The 18,603-nt window shown below is 33.1% G+C and overlaps 1 protein-coding gene across 11 annotated transcripts in view; it reads right to left on the reverse strand.

Moving 5' to 3' along the window:
- LOC135136657 (hepatocyte nuclear factor 4-gamma) overlaps window positions 1–18,603 on the reverse strand; it is a 68,818-nt gene that overhangs the window by 18,540 nt on the left and 31,675 nt on the right. The window contains exon 1 of one of the 11 annotated variants that reach the window (XM_064066046.1): window positions 16,279–16,646. The exons of 8 other annotated variants lie outside the window; for them this stretch is intronic. In XM_064066046.1, coding sequence (XP_063922116.1) covers window positions 16,279–16,294 — 16 coding nt within the window. In that variant the 5' untranslated portion in view covers window positions 16,295–16,646. 2 more of the 11 variants (XM_064066047.1, XM_064066049.1) reach the window with 2 other exon arrangements.

Here is an 18,603-nt window from a genome sequence, read left to right on the forward strand (position 1 = left end):
ACATTCGCGGAACCAAGTGAACGCATAAAACAAATGCAGGTCTGTAATGTTAAAGTCGATGTAAATAAGCATGCTACCCTTATGTTTCAACCGAGTTTTTCCTTTAACAAATTTTTTGTCTACCAAATTGGGTTGGTTGGGGTGTAATACTAATAATAAGTGTTGCCTTTAATTTAATCAATAAAATAAATTGACTTCATTAATTTTTTTGAACCACCTCTTAAGAAAATCTAAAAAATATGAATGGAATGATAAATCACAAGTACAAACTCATCATATTTTTTGCATTTTAGATAGGATTTATTCAGCAAAATTTAAGGGTGACGTCATCAATTTTTTTAGGAGGGATGAACAAATACATTTTGAACAAAAGTTTACCATGCTTATAATAACTTTAGAATATTCCCAAGATTTCAAAGCATTCGGTTTTGTAATTCCTGATTAAATCGATAAAATAAATTCACGCCTTCATTAATTTTTTTGAGTCACCCTGCATATGCAAATCCAAAAATATGAATGGAATGATAAATCACAAGTACAGACTCATCATATTTTGTACATTTTAGATACGATTTATTCGGCAAACTTTTGAGCTGACGTCATCAGTTTTTTGTAGAAGATAACCAAATATATTTTGACTAAAAATTTATTATGCTCTTTATAACCTTAAAACATCTGCAAGATTTCAAAGCATTCGGTTTTGTAGTTCCTGATTAAATCAATAAAATATATTTACGCATTCATTAATTTTTTTGAGTCACCCTGTATATGCAAATCCAAAAAATATGAATGGAGTGATAGGTCACAAGTACAGACTCATCATATTTTGTACATTTTAGATATGATTTATTCCACAAACTTTTGAGCTGACGTCATCAAGTTTTTGGAGGGGATAAGCAAATATTTTTTGACTAAAGATTTATGATGCTCTTTATAGCCTTAAAACATCTGCAACATTTCAAAGCATTCTGGTTAGCAGATTAAAAATTAAATTTCAAAATGTTGTTTTATAATTTTGATTTTTTTTCCAAAAATCTGGACGTTTCGGGTGAAAAGTCGATTCAGAGTTGTAAACTACATGTGTAGGACTATGTTATTTTATACAATTGAAAACCCATTTACTATGTACAATTTTGAAGTGACGTCATCGCTTTAGTGGTGGGGATGATTCGACAAATTTTGGTTAGCGTTTTACCATCTACATGATATTCTTAATATAAGTACAAAATTTCACAACAATCGGTCAAGTACTTTCGGAGATTATCTGTCTAATAAAAATCCGGGACAACAGACGGACAGACGGACAGACGGACAGACGGACGGACAGACGGACAGACGGACGGACAGACGGACAGACGGACAGACAGACGGAAATGGGAGACCTATTTCTTCGTCTTCTACGGGTCATGAAAGATCGAGAAAACGTAAAAGTAGAGAGTCGGCCGACGGACTCGATTACAATACTTCCTTTGCTTACGCTCGGGAAGTAAAAATTAAATTTATAAAAGTATAAGCCCCGCCCACCCGCCCTATCTCCATTTTGATGATTTTTTTTATTCGTCGAGAGACAAAGGAGCGGAATTTAAATGCAAAATCCTTATTATTTCTCTACAAGAAATTACAATTCTTCGAGTATCATGTTACTCAAAGAATACTACTATGAAGAAAAAATGAAATTAATAAATTCTAGAAATTGCACAAGTTTTAGAGTCCAGCGATTTCAGCCATTCTAGAGATTCTAAAGTTTATATAGATTTTAGAGTTTTTAGAGATTCTCTAGGACCTGGAGACTCTGGAGATACTAAAGATTGTGGGCATTCCAAAGATTCCAAAAGTTCTAGGGATTCTAAGTATCCTAAAAACTCTAAAAATTTCTGAAGATACAAGAAATTCCATTGGATTTACAGATTCAGAGATATTACACAGATTCCAAAGATTCTAGAAATTCAAAAAATTATACAGAGTCTAGAAATTCTGGAAAAACTAAACATTGTAGACACTCTAAAAATGGTAAACATTCTAAAAATCCCAAAGATTTCAAAAGTTTTAGATTCTAAGTATCCTAGAGACCCTAAAAATTCGTTACACTCTGAAGATTTTAGAGATTCAAAAGATTCTAGTAATTAAAAAATTTATACAGAATCTAGAAATTCCAGAAATTGTACAAGTTTTGGAAACTAGCCATTCTAGAAATTTTACAGGTTCGAAAAATTCGAAGAATTCTATAGATTCTAGAGTTTTTAGAGATTCTAAGGTTCTAAAAATTCTTTAGATTCTGAAGCTTTTAGAAATTCTAAAGATTCCAGACGTTCTAAACATACTAGAAATTCCATAGGATTTACAGATTCAGGGTTTTCAAAGATTCTATAAATTCAAAAAATTATACAGAATCTAGAAATTCTAGAAATTGTACACAATGTAGAACCTAGCCATTGCAGCCATTCTAGAGATTCTGGGAATTCTGGAAATACAAAAAATTGTAGACACTCTAAAAATTGTAAAAATTCTAAAAATCCCAAAGATTTCGAAAGTTTTAGATTCTAAGTATCCTAGAGACCCTAAAAATTCGTTACATTCTGAAAATTTTTGATATTCCAAAGTTTCCAGACTCTCTAAAGATTCTAGAGATTCTAGAGATTCAAAAGATACTAGTAATTAAAAAAAATATGTAGAATCTAGAAATTCCAGAAATTGTACAAGTTTTACAGTCTAGCCATTCTAGAAATTTTACAGGTTCGAAAAATTCGAAGGATTCTATAGATTCTAGAGTTTTTAGAGATTCTGGAGATACCAAAGATTGTGGATACTCTAAAAATTGTAAAAATTTAAAAAATTCCAAAGATTCCAATAGTTCTAGGAATTCTAAGTATTTTAGAGACCCTAAAAATTCTTTAGATTCTGAAGATTTTAGAGATTCTAAAGATTCCAGACGTTCTAAAGATATTAGAAATTCCATAGGATTTACAGATTCAGGGTTTCCAGAGATTCCAAAAATTCTAGAAATTCAAAAAATTATACAGAATCTAGAAATTCTAGAAATTGTACAAGATGTAGAGCCTAGCGATTGCAGCCATCCTAGAGATTCTACAAATTCTGGAAATACTAAAATTTGTAGACACTCTAAAAATTGTCAAAATTCTAAAAATCCTTGAAGATTTCAAAAGTTTTAGATTCTAAGTATCCTAGAGACCCTAAAAATTCGTTACATTCTGAAGATTTTAGAGTTTCTAGAGATTCAAAAGATTCCAGTAAATAAAAAAATTATGCAAAATCTAGAAATTCCAGAAATTGTACAAGTTTTACAGTCTAGCCATTCTAGAAATTTTACAGGTTCGAAAAATTCGAAAGATTCTAGAGTTTTTAGAAATTCTCGAATATCTAGAGATTCTGGAGATACTAAAGATTGTGAACACTCTAAAAATTGTACAAAATTTTAAAAATTTCAAAGATTCCAAAAATTCTAGGAATTCTAAGTATGCTAGAAAGGATACTAGAAGTTCCAGAGGATTTACAGATTCAGGGTTTCCAGAGGTTCCAAAGATTCTAAAAATTAAAAAAAATATACAGAATCTAGAAATTCTAGAAATTGTACAATATGTAGAGACTCGCGATTACAGCTATTCTAGAGATTCTGGAAATTCTAGAAATACTAAAAATTGTAAAAATTCTAAAAATCCCAAAGATTTCAAAGGTTTTAGATTCCAAGTATCCTAGAGGCCATAAAAATTCGTTACATTGTGAAGATTTTAGAGATTCCAAAGTTTCCAGACTCTCTAAAGATTCTAGAGATTCAAAAGATTCTAGTAATTAAAAAAATTATGCAAATATAGAAAATTCCACAAATTGTACAAGTTTTAGAGTCTACCCATTCTAGAAATTCTACAGATTTTTAGAGATTCTACAGGTTCAAAAAATTCGAAGGATTCTATAGAATCTAGAGTTTTTAGAGACTCTAGAGGTTCTGGAGAAACCAAAGATTGTGGACATTCTAAAATTGTAAAAATTCTAAAAATTCCAAAGATATAAAAGTTTTAGACTACAGTGGTTTCAGCAGTTGTAGAGATTTTGAAGATTCTAGGGATTCTAAATATCCTAGAGGCTCTAAAAATTCCAAAGATTCTGAAAATTATTCTTAAGTTTCCAGACTCTCTAAAGATTCTCGAGATTCCATAGGATCTAGATATACAGAGATTCCAGAGATGTTAAAGATCCTAGTAAATTATACAGAATCTAGTACAAAAAAAAAAGGATTTTACAATTAAGCTCTACCCCTCGGCTTACGACCAATAAAAAAAAAATCATCAGAATTGAGATAGGGCGGGTGGGTGGGGCTTTATTTTTCTCAATATAAATAGACATCTTATATAAGCAACTTAGAACATGGTTAAAATGGAACATTTTTGAAAGGAAATATAGATTTTGCAATTATAGGGCGGAGCCTTATTGGAAAATCGATATTTCCTTATACAAAATTTACATTTTAAAAATGTTTTAAGTTTCATGTTGTGAAAAGAAGTCTACACATTTTAAAAGAAAAAGACAAAATGTAAGCCCGCCCACCCGCCCGATCTCAATTCTGATGAATTTTCTTATTCGCCGTGAACCAAGGGGGCGGAGCTTAACTGCAAAATACTTATTTCTTTACAGGAAATTAAAAACATGTTTTTGAATATCTTGGTATTCAAAGAACACTATGTCTATTAAGAAAAAAAGGCAAAACATAAAAACCGCCCTCCCACCCCTTCTCACTTGAGATGATCTTTTTTATTCTTAGAAACTTAGAACACATTTAAAATGGTAAATTTTTGTAACGAAATATGGATTTTGCAAATTACGCTCCGCCCCTAGTTGCGCCAACGAATGAAAACTTCATTACTATTTAGATCGGGGCAGGTACGGGTGGGGCTTAATCTTTGGCTTTAATTTTTTCTTAATATATGTACTGTACATAGTATTCTTCGAATAACACGATACTCAAAAACATGTCTTACATGGTAATTTCTTGTAGAGAAATAATAAGGATTTTGCAATTAAATTTCAGTCCTTTAGCTCTCGACGATCAGAAAAAAAATCATCGGAATTGCGATAGGGCGGGTGGGTGGGGCTTATAATATTTTCCCTTCTTTCTTAACTGACATAGTCGTCTTTTCAGACCAAGAAACTTAAAAATTCTTGTAGACAAATATGGATCTTGCTATTAAGCCCGGCCCCTTGATCTGACAACGAATACAAAGTTCATCACGATTGAGAATGAGACGGATAGGTGGGGCTTCTCTCTTGGATTTCATTTTCAATTAATACATTTAGTTGTCTTTGTATAACACGATTACTTAAGAACATATGGCAATTTTTCGAAGAAAAATAAGGATTTTATAATTAAGCTCTGCCCCTCGGCTTACGACGAATAAAAAAATCATCATAGCCACTTTTTCACAACGAGAAACTTACAACATGGTTAAAATGGTACGTTTTTGCAAGGAAATATGGATTTTACAATTGTAGAGCGGAGCCTTATATTTTCTTTTACAAAAATTCCATTTTAAACATCTTTTACGTTTCATGTTCTGAAAAAGTCTACACATATTAAAATAAAACGACAAAATGTAAGCCCGCCCACCCGCCCTATCTCAATTGTGATGATTTTTAACTGCAAAATACTTATTTCTTTACAAAAAATTAAAAACACGTTGTTGAGTATCATGTTGTTAAAAGAATGTGTATTAAGAAAAAAAAAAAGGCAAAATATAAACCCCACCCACCCACCCCATCTCACTTGTGATGTTTTTTTTATTCTTAGTAAAACACAATTAAAATGGTAAATTGTAAGGAAATATGGATTTTGCAATTAGGCTCCGCCCATAGATTTGCCAACGAATAAAAACTTCATTACTATTTAGATCAGGGCAAGTATGGGTGCTACTTTGGCTTTAATTTTTTCTTAATATACATAGTAATCTTTGAACAACACGATACACAAAAATGTTTTAATTTGTCATAGAGAAATAGGGATTTTGCAGTTAAGCTCCGCCCTCTTGGCTCACGACGAATAAAAAAATCATCACACTTGAGACAGGGTGGGTGGGTGGGGCTCCATTTTGCCTTTGTTTCTTAATATGTGTAGACTTATTTCGACAACAAAAAAATCAAAACATGTCTAAAATGGTAAATATATTAAGATTTATTATTATTCATTTTTATATTAGAATTCACTATTTATTTTAAAGTATATTAAATAATAGCATGTACAACAATGTGATTGTTGCGTAAATAATTGTCCAGCTATAATTATGAATAGTCGCCGCCAAGCTTAAAATAGCGACCCTCTTATTATCATTACCTCTGTGATAAGGTCGTAAAACATACACATCAATTTGAAACAGAAAAAGTTGCGCTTCAGGTATGATATTTAAATGCATAGTTATTTGCTGTTCGTTGAAAAAATTAATAACCTCTGCATAATGGAAAATTTTAGCATAAGTAAATATGACGTTAATAAAACCAGAATAGCAGTAAAAACGATTACCTATACTTACGTTGAATCGTGGTGACAATTAGTAGCCATACTCATTACCGAGTCTTACAGCGACTGGTAAATTAATTAAATTAATTCCTTCATTTCGTTATTATTATTTTTTAATTAGACATTATTTTAAATTTACCCTTTTGTGGTTAAAAAAATTACAAAAACGTTCGAAAACTTTTCCACAAGCTTTATTCGTTATTTCTGTTTATATAAATTATGTAGATTAAAAAGGTTTATTATAGGACGAAACAATTTCTTGATGGCTTTAATTTATTCTGAATTAGTCTAAATTACTGTGACTACGACTGGAGTGTCGTTATTGTTTATTATTTCTTGCTATAGATTTCACCTAGTGTAAGGTCTTACTAAATAAGTTTGTCAAATTTTTATTGGAAATGTTATTCGGAGGTAATAACTGCGGTTTAAAAATGTCAATTTGTTGTCAACGTTTGCCTTTTTAAAAAAATATTCGCACAATTTATTACCCAAAATCTAGTTATAACCAGCGCTCAACTGACGATTATGAACATAAATAGCTGTAATAGTTTAATAATTATTTACGCAGAAATATACAGAAAGAAGTTTGGTTAACAATGAGATATTGGGTTTCTTAAATAAGCATTTAAAAATACGTAAACATGATACCTCTGGATAATTACGGAGTTTACTATTATGACAACGTATGATCAACGTTATCCCTTACCCGTCTTTGTAAGCAAATACAATTTAAGCGAATAAATGGAAGTTAGTTTACAAGTTTAAACATGCTTTTTTTTAAGCAATCCTTAACTTGTACATGTTCTAAATACATGTAACGAATAAAAATATTGCACGCGTAACATTTCATATTCCGTGAAATTTATTACTGTAACTTTGTCTGTGATAAAGTGACTCATTTATTGATAACGCTGGTGTCAATTTGCAAGCGAAACTCTTTTATAAATTGAACTTTACCTACTACGAATCTAAGAATTTTTTTTTTAATAAAACATGGGTGGGAGATCAGCTATTCTCTACACGATTATTATTAAAACACTTGTAACTGTCGTGTCTCATCTCGATTATCTAAGATGAGAAATAGATGAACTTTGCTTAATAGATGATAAAGGAGTAGCGATAGGATGAACTTTACAGCGTAATAAGATTTACTACCTAATAAATTGATAAGTATGATATTTCGGTGACAATTTAAACTGATAAGATGGAGAAGATCCTAGTTTTACAGTTTCCAATATTCAAATGATCTTCACTGTTAAAGTTAATAATTATACGACATAGGAATGAATTGCTGAAGCAACAGTAACTCAAGGTTCACTCAAAAAGAAGATGAATTTAAGCAATTTCATTGTTTTTAATTAACGCTTTAGTATTATCAAAAACAACAAAACATCATGTCCTTTAAAACCGAGACAAAATAAGCGGTTCCATAACTGGAAGCAACAATTAAATTTTCGTTTCACCTTCCAGTCTAGTTATTTTCCAGCTTTAATGACATTTTTTATAATTTGTCACATATATAAATACGACTTGTATTGAACAATTAAACGCAATTTTCTTAACAGTTATAAGTAGTAAGGTAACTACTCAATCAACATCAGGGAAAAAGTATACATATGCCAGCATTAATGTGCTAATTAAAGTAACCTTCAAGGACAATTATTTTTAAATAATTACATAATTAAAAAAATTGCAACATCTATTAATCGTCTGACTTATTGAAACGATTAATTTCGAACGCGTTACTAGTTTTCAAAATAAAATCGCGTTCTAATTTACGATTATTTAAAACTGTGAATAATTAGGAAAAAACGAAAAGATGTCTCTGTCTTGTTGGAGATAACCACATTAAAGTTGAGTCATTATTATTGTTTTCTAAAATTAAAATGTTGAGATAAATCCCACACGAAATCACGTGAATAGCACTAACACTACCATCTCTAACAGTGAGTAGAAGTGACGCACGTACGATGTAGACATATGCATAGTGTTAACGTGGTGTTAACTAGTAATCAAGTAAAACGAATTTTATTAACGAAGATATGAAATGTTATTTAGTTTTTACGTTTTTAGACATCCAAGGCTATTGTTCCTAGACTGCGGGTGTATTTAAAAGCAGTTAAGTCAATTTACAACTCGAGTAGTCCAGAGTCTAAACTCAATTCGGAGTTTCCTTACGGTAGGTCTGGGATTGACTTTTGGACACTACAAAGGTTGTCGGCGATTTTGATCACACTCCGTATTCCCCAGTGAATTACTCACACTGCTGTTACCCGACAAAGTTGCATGTTATGTTATCAACCTATAGTTTGATTTCATTTAAATGTACTTAGTATCTCTAGTAAAACATGCTGTTGATAAAAAATCGACGAAACTCAAGTTATAGCGAATTCAAAAATTACGACACTAGTAGTTTTCCTTCGCGATTTTTTCGTTTCCTTGATTCTAGTATAGATAAGTTAAGCCATACTTTGAACTATAGACGTCATGACTTAATTCTACGAAAATTCCAGGAAGTGATACATTCGAAACGATGACACATAAATCATAATCAGAGTGTAACACTACATATTTGAATTTTTACTACTATAAAAATTGGAAGAACTGGTGTGCGAGAAATAACGCACTGGATTTAACGAGTGATGCGTAAATTTCCGCAACTTAAACTGCAAACAATGGTTTGATAAGAATAACTTGACACGACACACAATAATTTAATTGCTTACTTAGATATAAGTATATTTATATCCTATCCGTTTTAAAGTGCTCCACTGCCAAATCTCAAAAGTTTCAAACGACACTTTCGTCATCCTGTCGTGATTTAATATTTTTTATTTAAAATATTGCACGAGAAAAACGATCACACACTTTCAAAAACCGATGGCTGTCTCTGATCGTGTTTTTATTACTTTCTCGGTAGTTTTTCATTACATAATATATTTATTATAGAATAAGTAAAAATATCCCCGCTGTCTCAAAATAAAAGAGGTTTTGTTTACCATGTGTACGTCAAATGCAACATTTTAATGTAAAAAAAACTTTGAAGGTGTTTGTTTCGGTAACAATAATTCTTTATTTCTAAACGAATTTAAAGAGACTTCGTTAAAATACCGGTGTCGAAAAAATATGGCCTTGGAAATAAAACCAGTTGCTTCTATTCAAAGAAAAAAAACCTAATTTAACAAAAGAAGTTCGTCAGCGCATCTACCAGTTACTTCTTGAATTATGTCTAAAAGCAAAGATCAAGCGCGGCTATAAGATATTTGGTTTCAATGAAAACTATCGATTTTGACATGGATGATGATTCTAACGAGTCTCTTTTTCTACCGCGCACGTTTTTTGATTTTCTAATAGAGCCATTAAAGCACCCAAATGATCTGGTGCAACTTAGATCGGTAAGATTGGTAGCCATGACAAGAAATGTCAGGTGAATGTCGGTGACAATAATGTCAAATTAAAATTTCCCGTATTTCGGGAGGCGTAAGGACTTCACTAACTTCTTCACAAGACATTTAAACCAATTTTAACTCGAATTGATTCGAATTACAGTTGTTGTTGTGAAAATTCGAACTTCAACCGACAAAATTCCCCAGATTTAAAAAAAAGCAATTTTAAATTAAATTTTGCGAAAAAACTTGGATTCGTGCCTTAATATTTGCCTTATGGAACTCGTTCTTTAATATACTATTTTGTAAATGTTGCTTTTAATGATTCAGAACAACGGAATGTATTTTATTCACATGATAGATAAGGAGAACACATTGAAAACACAATCCAAAATTTATAAGATATTATATTAGTTGCAATGATAACAGTAATTTTTCTTTAAAAAGTAAATTTTTTCCTTTATTTAAACAAATATCGGATTTTTACTTCCCCAGCGACTGGATACCTTGAGGTTTTCTCGACGTTTCATGACCCCTAGTGTACGAAAACACAGATCTCTCGTTTTCGTATATCTGTCTGTCATCTGAGGTTTGTCGTCTATAGTTGTGATTTATTTTTAATATATAATTAATAGTTTTTAAATTTGCTTATACAGGATCTCTCAGAAAAATTAATGACTAATAAGTTGTTAAAAAATAAATAACCGATTATGGAATTTAACTCGTTACTAGGCAATTAAACACTTTTTAAATTTAACAAGTTTTTACAAGTTTAATAGGGGCAAAATCAGTCTTATCTTAGCAAGTCGTAGCCCCGCCCACCCGACCCCTATTTTTTCAGAGGGTATAGATTTTGCCAAAATCAGTCTTATCTTAGCAAGTACTATCCCCGCCCACCCGCCCTCTTTTTTCTCAGAGAGTATGGCGTCTGCCAAAATCAGTCTTATTTGAGCAAGTACTAGCCCCCCCCCACCCGCCCCTATTTTTTTCAGAGGATACGTCATTTGCCAAAATAACACTTATTTTAGCAAATACTAGCAAGTACTACCCTCTGAGAACAAAAGGCGGGTGGGCGAGGCTAGTATAGTTTAGAAAATATCGTTGTACCCTATAAAATTTTATTGACAATAAAATATGGCTCACACCAGTCCACTCGAATTTGTCGGACTTCCGCTGTGTTAGAAATTTAAGATCTGCGGATTATCACCACGCGTCAACTTTAAGTTGTAAATATCTCTTGCTATTGTACTAGTGTACGTCTCGTTATTGTCAATAAAATTTTATAGGGTACAACGATATTTCCTAGACTATACTTGCTAACATAAGTCTTATTTTGGCAGATGACATATCCTGTGAGCAAATAGGGGGCGGGTGGGCGGGGCTAGTACTTGCTAAGATAAGACTTATTTAGGCAGATGACATATCCTGGGAGAAAATAGGGGGCGGGTGGGCGTTCCTAGTAATTGTTAAGAGAAAACTAATTTTGCCTTATTAATCTTGCAAAAACCTACTTTAAATTTAACAAGTTTTTACAAGTTTAATAGGGACAAAATCAGTCTTATCTTAGCAAGTGGCAGCCCCGCCCACCCGCCTCCTATTTTTTCAGAATATATGGCATTTGCCAAAATCAGTCTTATTTTAGTAAGTATTAGCCCCGCCCACCCGCCCTCTATTTTCTCAGAGGGTATGGCGTTTGCCAAAATTACACTTATCTTAGCAAGTACTAGCAAGTACTACCTTCTGAGAAAAAAAAAAGAGCGGGTAAGCGGGGCTAGTACTTGCTAACGAAAGTCTTATTTTGGCAAATGATATATCCTGTGAGAAAACAGAGGGCGGGTGGGTGGGGCTAGTACTTGCTAAGATAAGACTTATTTCGGCAGATGACACGATGTGAGAAAATAGAGGAGGTGGGGGCCTAGTATTTGTAAAGATAAAACTAATTTTGTCCCTATTAATCTAGCAAAAACTTACTTTAAATTTAATAAGTTTTTACAAATTTAATAGGGGCAAAAATCAGTCTTATCTTAGCAAGTGGTAGCCCCGCCCACCCGCCCCCTATTTTTTCAAAGGGTATGGTATTTGCCAAAATCAGTTTTATCTAAGCAAGTGCTAGCCGCGCCTACCCGCCCCTAGTTTCTTAGAGGCTATGTCATTTGCCAAAATAAAACTTATCTTGGCAAGTACTAGCAAGTACTACCCTTTGAGAAGAAAAAAGGGCGGGTGGGCGGGGCTAGTACTTGCTAAGATAAGTCTTATTTTGGCAAATGACATATCCTGTGAGAAAACAAGGGGCGGGTGGGCGGGTTAAGTACTTAGACTGGTTTTGGCAAATGACATACACTCTAAGAAAAGAGAGGGTGGGTGGGCGGGGCTAGTACTTGCTAAGATAAGACTTATTTAGGCAGATGACATATCTTGTCAGAGAAAACTGATTTTGCCCCTAATAATCTTTTAAAAACTTGTGAAATTTATAAGTGTTAAATTGCAAATTTCCTTAATAACGAGTTAAATTCCTAAGTCTGCCCGAAATGTGCAAAATATGATGAGGTTTACTTGTGATTTACCATTGCATTAATATTTTTTAGATTTGCTTATACAGGTTGCTCAAAAAAATTAATGAATGCGTGAATTTGTTTTATTGATTTAATCAGGAACTGCAAAACCGAACCTTTTGAAATCTTGGAGATGTTTTAAAGTTATTAAAGTTATCAAAAACATCGTAAATTTTTGATCAAAATCTATTTGCTCATCGCCCCCTAAAAAATTGATGACGTTATCTCAAAATTTTGCATTTTTTTAAATGTGCAAAATATGATGAGTCTATACTTGTGATTTATTTTTAATATATAATTATTATTTTTTAAATTTGCTTATACAGGTGTCTCAGAAAAATTAATGACTGTGTTGTTAAAAAATAGATCTCCGATCAGAGTTAGGAATTTTACTCGTTACTATGCAATTTAACACCTTTTAAATTTAACAAGTTTTTACAAGTTTAATAGGGACCAAATCAGTCTTATCTTAGTAACGCCCACCCGCCCCCGATTTTTTCAGAATATATGACATTATTTGCCAAAATCAGTCTTATCTTAGCAAATACTAGCCCCGCCCACCCGCCCTCTATTTTCTCAGAGGGTATGGGGTTTGCCAAAATCAGTCTTATCGGAGCAAGTACTAGCCACTCCCACCCGCCCGTATTTTCTCAGAGGATATGTCATTTGTTAAAATAACACTTACCTTAGCAAATACTAGCAAGTAATACCCTCTGAGAACATAAAGGGCTGGTGGGCGGCACTAGTATTTGCTAACATAAGCCTTATTTTAGCAAATGACATATTCTGTGAGAAAATACGGGGCGGGTGGGCGGGGCTAGTATTTGTTAAGTAAGTTTTTACAAGTTTACTAGGAGCAAAATCAGTCTTATCTTAGCAACTGGTAGCCCTTCCCACTCGCCCCCTATTTTTTAGAAAGTATGGCATTTGCCAAAATAATTATCTTAACAAGCACTATCAAATACATACACCCTCTGAGAAAATAAAGGGTGGGTGGGCGGGGCTTGTACTTGCCAACATAAGTCTTATTTTGGCAAATGACATATCCTGTGAGAAAACGGGGGCGGGTGGGCGGGGTTAGTACTTAGTAAGATAAGACTGATTTTGGCAAATGATATACCCTCTAAGAAAAGAGAGGGTGGGTGGGTGGGTCTAGTATTTGCTAAGATAAAACTTATTTCGGAAAATGACGTATCCTCTGGGAAAATAGGGGGCGGGTGGGCGGGCCTAGTATTTGTTAAGATAAAACTGATTTTGCCCCTATTAATCTTGCAAAAACTTACTTTAAATTTAGCAAGTTTCTACAAGTTTAATAGAGGCAAAACCTTAGCAAGTGCTAGCCCCGCCCACCCGCCCCCTATTTTTTCAGAAGGTATGTCATTTGAAATAATAAGTTTTACTTGTGCAAGTACTAGCCCCGCCCACCCGCCCCTATTTTTCTCAGAGGATATGTCATCTGCCAAAATAACACTTATGTTAGCAAATACTAACAAGTACTAGCCTCTGAAAACATAAAGGGTGGGTGGGCGGGGCTAGTACTTGCTAAGATAACACTTATTTCGGCACATGACATATGCTGTGAGAAAACAGGGGGCGGGTGGGCGGGGTTAGTACTTGATAAGATATTACTGATTTTGGCAAATGACATACCCTCGAAGAAAAAAAAGGGTGGGTGGGTGGGACTAGTATTTGCTAAGAAAAGACTTATTTCGGCAGATGACCTATCCTGTGAGAAAATAGGGGGCGGGTGGGCGGGCCTAGTATTTGTTAAGATAAAACTAATATTGCCCCTATTAATCTTGTACAAACTTGTGAAATTTGAAGGTGTTACATTGCAAATTTCCACAGTAAAGAGTTAAATTTCTAAATCTACCCGAAATGTACAACATATGATGAGTTTTTACTTGCGATTTATCATTGCATTCATATTTTTTGGATTTGCTTATGCAGGTGGCTCAAAAAAATTAATGAATGTGTCAATTTATTTTATTGATTAAATCAGGAACATCTTACTCCATTCTCCCAGAAAATTTTCGGAATACAAGGAAACTGACTGACATTATGTTTATTCCATAATTATAATAATAACGCTTTCAGCAAAAAAAACAATAACGCAACATCTGTGAACGTCAACATAGCAACATTTGAATATCTTTCATTTTAGATGACCATATTATCATGTTAAGAAGCAGCATGAGATACTAAAGACATACTGACATTGAAAATACAGTATTTTGTGTGCAATATTGACTGAGAATTATATAATATATGCATTTACTTACAATTGGTTGTTCTTATAATTTATGAAAAATTCTACTGTAAGCACGTCTGAGTGAGTGCATGCATTTTTATGTTTAAAAAATATATTTGTACTTAGTGTCAATATTAATCCACATAAAAACAAGTAATATTCCTTATACATCTACAACTCAGTGAGAAACGTGCTTTGAAACGAGGATTAAACATATATTTGCACAGTTCACGTAATTTGGAAACAGCTATCTATATCTTGACTTAAGTCTTTAGCATCCTAATCGAGTGACTACAATATCAGTTCTTAAGTAAAATTAGTAATCATTGTAAGGTGTCTGTAAATGGGTATATGATACGACGTTCTATTAATTTTTGACAGACACACCGTTACTAGCATTTCTTGAAATTATTTTTTACCCAAATACTCAAAAATACTATTATGCTTGGTTCGTCCCCACAAAGAGAAATCTAAAACGAGTTTAGCACAGAATTGGTTAAGAAAGCAGCTAACCATAATATACATACATGAGCTCTTCATCATTTTAAGGGTGAGCTAAAGCATATTCCAGCCTAGGGAAATACATATAAACTTCTGTCCAAGTTTTTGCCAAAAGTATACGTCCGATTGCAATAAACTTCACACCGTTGAAATGAGCGTAAAAAACTCTACCCAGACTGATTGAAATATCTTAATAAATAATTGAGTTAACAGGGGCGGAATATTTAAAATTTGTGGTCAAACAAACTTTAGCCATTTTTTGGCCCACTCAAATCTATAACAGGTAACAGCTTCATTTTGGCGGCATTTTGCATTTGAGTGTAAGCAATGGGATGTAGTTTGAAATGGTCAATCGGCATGTAATTAAAAGACGCTTCAAAATGGATTCGATTTGTCATTCTCGATATGATTCACTAGTTTGCTGCATGGTAAAAATATCGTTATCACTCGTCATAGCGCTGGTGTGCGAATGTTCAACTCGTAGCTCGCTTGTATTGTCACCTTTTTTTTATTATTTACATAATGTAAACAAAAATTACAAATCAAGGGAAAAATATCGCTTGGCCAACATCTACCTTTTCAAACTTGTTTTCTTGGCAAATAAAAATGCTTGTCGCATGTGATTGGTTAAGTATCTGAAATAGAAATTTTGTTCCAGAAATACGTGTTGAACTTTGGTCAACCGTTGCATAATAAACCCAATCTGCGGAATCCCTCCGTGAGAATGGTCCTCCCAGAAGACGTGCACTTGAAACGCTCGATTAGTCTCAATCGCCTTTTACGAAGTTTAAAAAAAGACCGCGCTAAAATATTCATCGCTAATGAACGCTACATCTATGTTGTTTATTTCATTAAGCAAGGAGCTAAAATTTCTAATCAGCCTTGTCCTTGATAGTTGAACAATCATGTAGTTAAGTGCAATTAGTATATACGATTTTCTACTTACACAGCAACCAAAGTTTCACCAGGTAGGCCAAAACTCGAGCCGATCGACATATTTTTAGAAAATATAAAACAAATAAAGTCCGATACGGACTGACAAATAACAAGATAATGATGTAAAAATACCTTCATATAATCCCATATCAGCTAAGTTATTGTTCGATTTATTCTAGTTTAATAGTTTTTAACACTGCGCTGTCCACGTTGTAGCTCACTGAAAGTCCTGGTTGTTTCCAAAACAGTTCCGCCAAGTCTATATCGAGTAGGCACTGGTTTGAGAGCTGTCTTAGGTCACTAGATTACAGCGACACCATGATAAAAAACATTTTGAGAGGCGTGTGCTCCGCTTCGGATTTAAAAGTATTCTGCCAAGTCACCGCACCGCCGCCGCTCCACACACTCACCGTAAACTGCGTATAAACGTTAGCTTGTCGTTCGTATATTACGAAGTGTGTACGATGTGGGTTCGCATTATTTTATTAGGTATTGGGACGTTCGAATGGGACGAGACACCGGTTTTGTTCGCTTATCACTGAAATTATGACGTCGGTTCGAATCGACCAATGACAATTCGCTGTGTGAGTTGGAAAAATATTAAAAATAGGTTTGAGCGGGGGAGAGAGAGTACAACCTAGTCATTATGTAGATTCATTTAAATAATTGCAGGCGTTAAATACCACTGCCGTTGATTAACTTTTTCACTGTACGGCTTTATAACTTGATGTATTGTGCACAAATTTTTCTATACAAAAAAAAAAGGTAACTTTATAATAATTTCATAATATTTATTTTAAAACGCTCAGTATTGGTGTAAATGATGTTGCATGACGAATGTGAGTTATATTCTGGTTATAGTTTAATTAATTGACATTTCAAAGTGATAGCAGAGAACATGGAGAAGCGTCATAGTACTAGAAAAAATGTCATAATATTTTTAATGACGCGTTTTACTTTCGACAAATTGACACTAGATTTACCAGAATATTACAAGCTGCTTACTGTAATATAGATGTATCTTACATCAAACTGCAGCTTTTTTCATATTCTAGAGCGCAGAGACCAGTTCAATCAATTAAAAAAATATGGCTGAGAAATATCGTAAAAAAATTGGTCTAAAGAGTTTAGACAGTACTTCCCTCGCTGTCGGAAACTTGACGACTGCATGCCTATTGTGTTTTTTTTTCTCATTACATTTTTGTAGTGGGAATTTAAAAAAAAATTGCGATGACGTCATCAACATTTTTGCAAGGACACGTATATCAGTTGGGATAGATGTAGTGTAATACTAAGAATAAAATTATTACATTCTCAAATTTTCGGGAAAATGAATTGGGTCGTTTTGAATATTGATTTTTTATAATCAATAAAATAACGAAACAATTTACTCACGTATACGTATCAGAGGCAACTGAAAATCGTGTATGTATAAACATTCTTAATTTAAGATGACAGGCGTAACAGCATACGTGAGAGTCAAACAGAGAAACTGTAAACAAAACGACCATCGGTTTTATTGCTTCGACTTCCGCTTATTATATAAAACATTGGGTTTTATTTTAATTCTTGACGGTGAAATTCACAATTGGTTGATTATAAACATGTCTATTTCACATTCGCGGAACCAAGTGAGCGCATAAAACAAATGCAGGTCTGTAATGTTAAAGTCGATGTAAATAAGCGTGCTACCCTTATGTTTCAACCGAGTTTTTCCTTTAACAAATTTTGTGTCTACCAAATTGGGTTGGTTGGGGTGTAATACTAATAATAAGTGTTGCCTTTAATTTAATCAATAAAATAAATTGACTTCATTAATTTTTTTGAACCACCTCTTAAGAAAATCTAAAAAATATGAATGGAATGATAAATCACAAGTACAAACTCATCATATTTTTTGCATTTTAGATAGGATTTATTCAGCAAAATTTAAGGGTGACGTCATCAATTTTTTTAGGAGGGATGAACAAATACATTTTGAACAAAAGTTTACCATGCTTATAATAACTTTAAAATATTCCCAAGATTTCAAAGCATTCGGTTTTGTAATTCCTGATTAAATCGATAAAATAAATTCACGCCTTCATTAATTTTTTTGAGTCACCCTGCATATGCAAATCCAAAAATATGAATGGAATGATAAATCACAAGTACAGACTCATCATATTTTGTACATTTTAGATACGATTTATTCGGCAAACTTTTGAGCTGACGTCATCAGTTTTTTGTAGAAGATAACCAAATATATTTTGACTAAAAATTTATTATGCTCTTTATAACCTTAAAACATCTGCAAGATTTCAAAGCATTCGGTTTTGTAGTTCCTGATTAAATCAATAAAATAAATTTACGCATTCATTATTTTTTTTTGGGTCACCCTGTATATGCAAATCGAAAAAATTTGAATGGAATGATAAATCACAAGAAGAGACTCACCATATTTTGTACATTTTAGAT

Source organism: Zophobas morio, unplaced genomic scaffold (genome assembly GCF_036711695.1).
Source record: "Zophobas morio isolate AGI-343-1 ecotype UQ-CSIRO unplaced genomic scaffold, CSIRO_AGI_Zmor_V1 ptg000026l, whole genome shotgun sequence".
NCBI lineage: Eukaryota > Metazoa > Arthropoda > Insecta > Coleoptera > Tenebrionidae > Zophobas > Zophobas morio.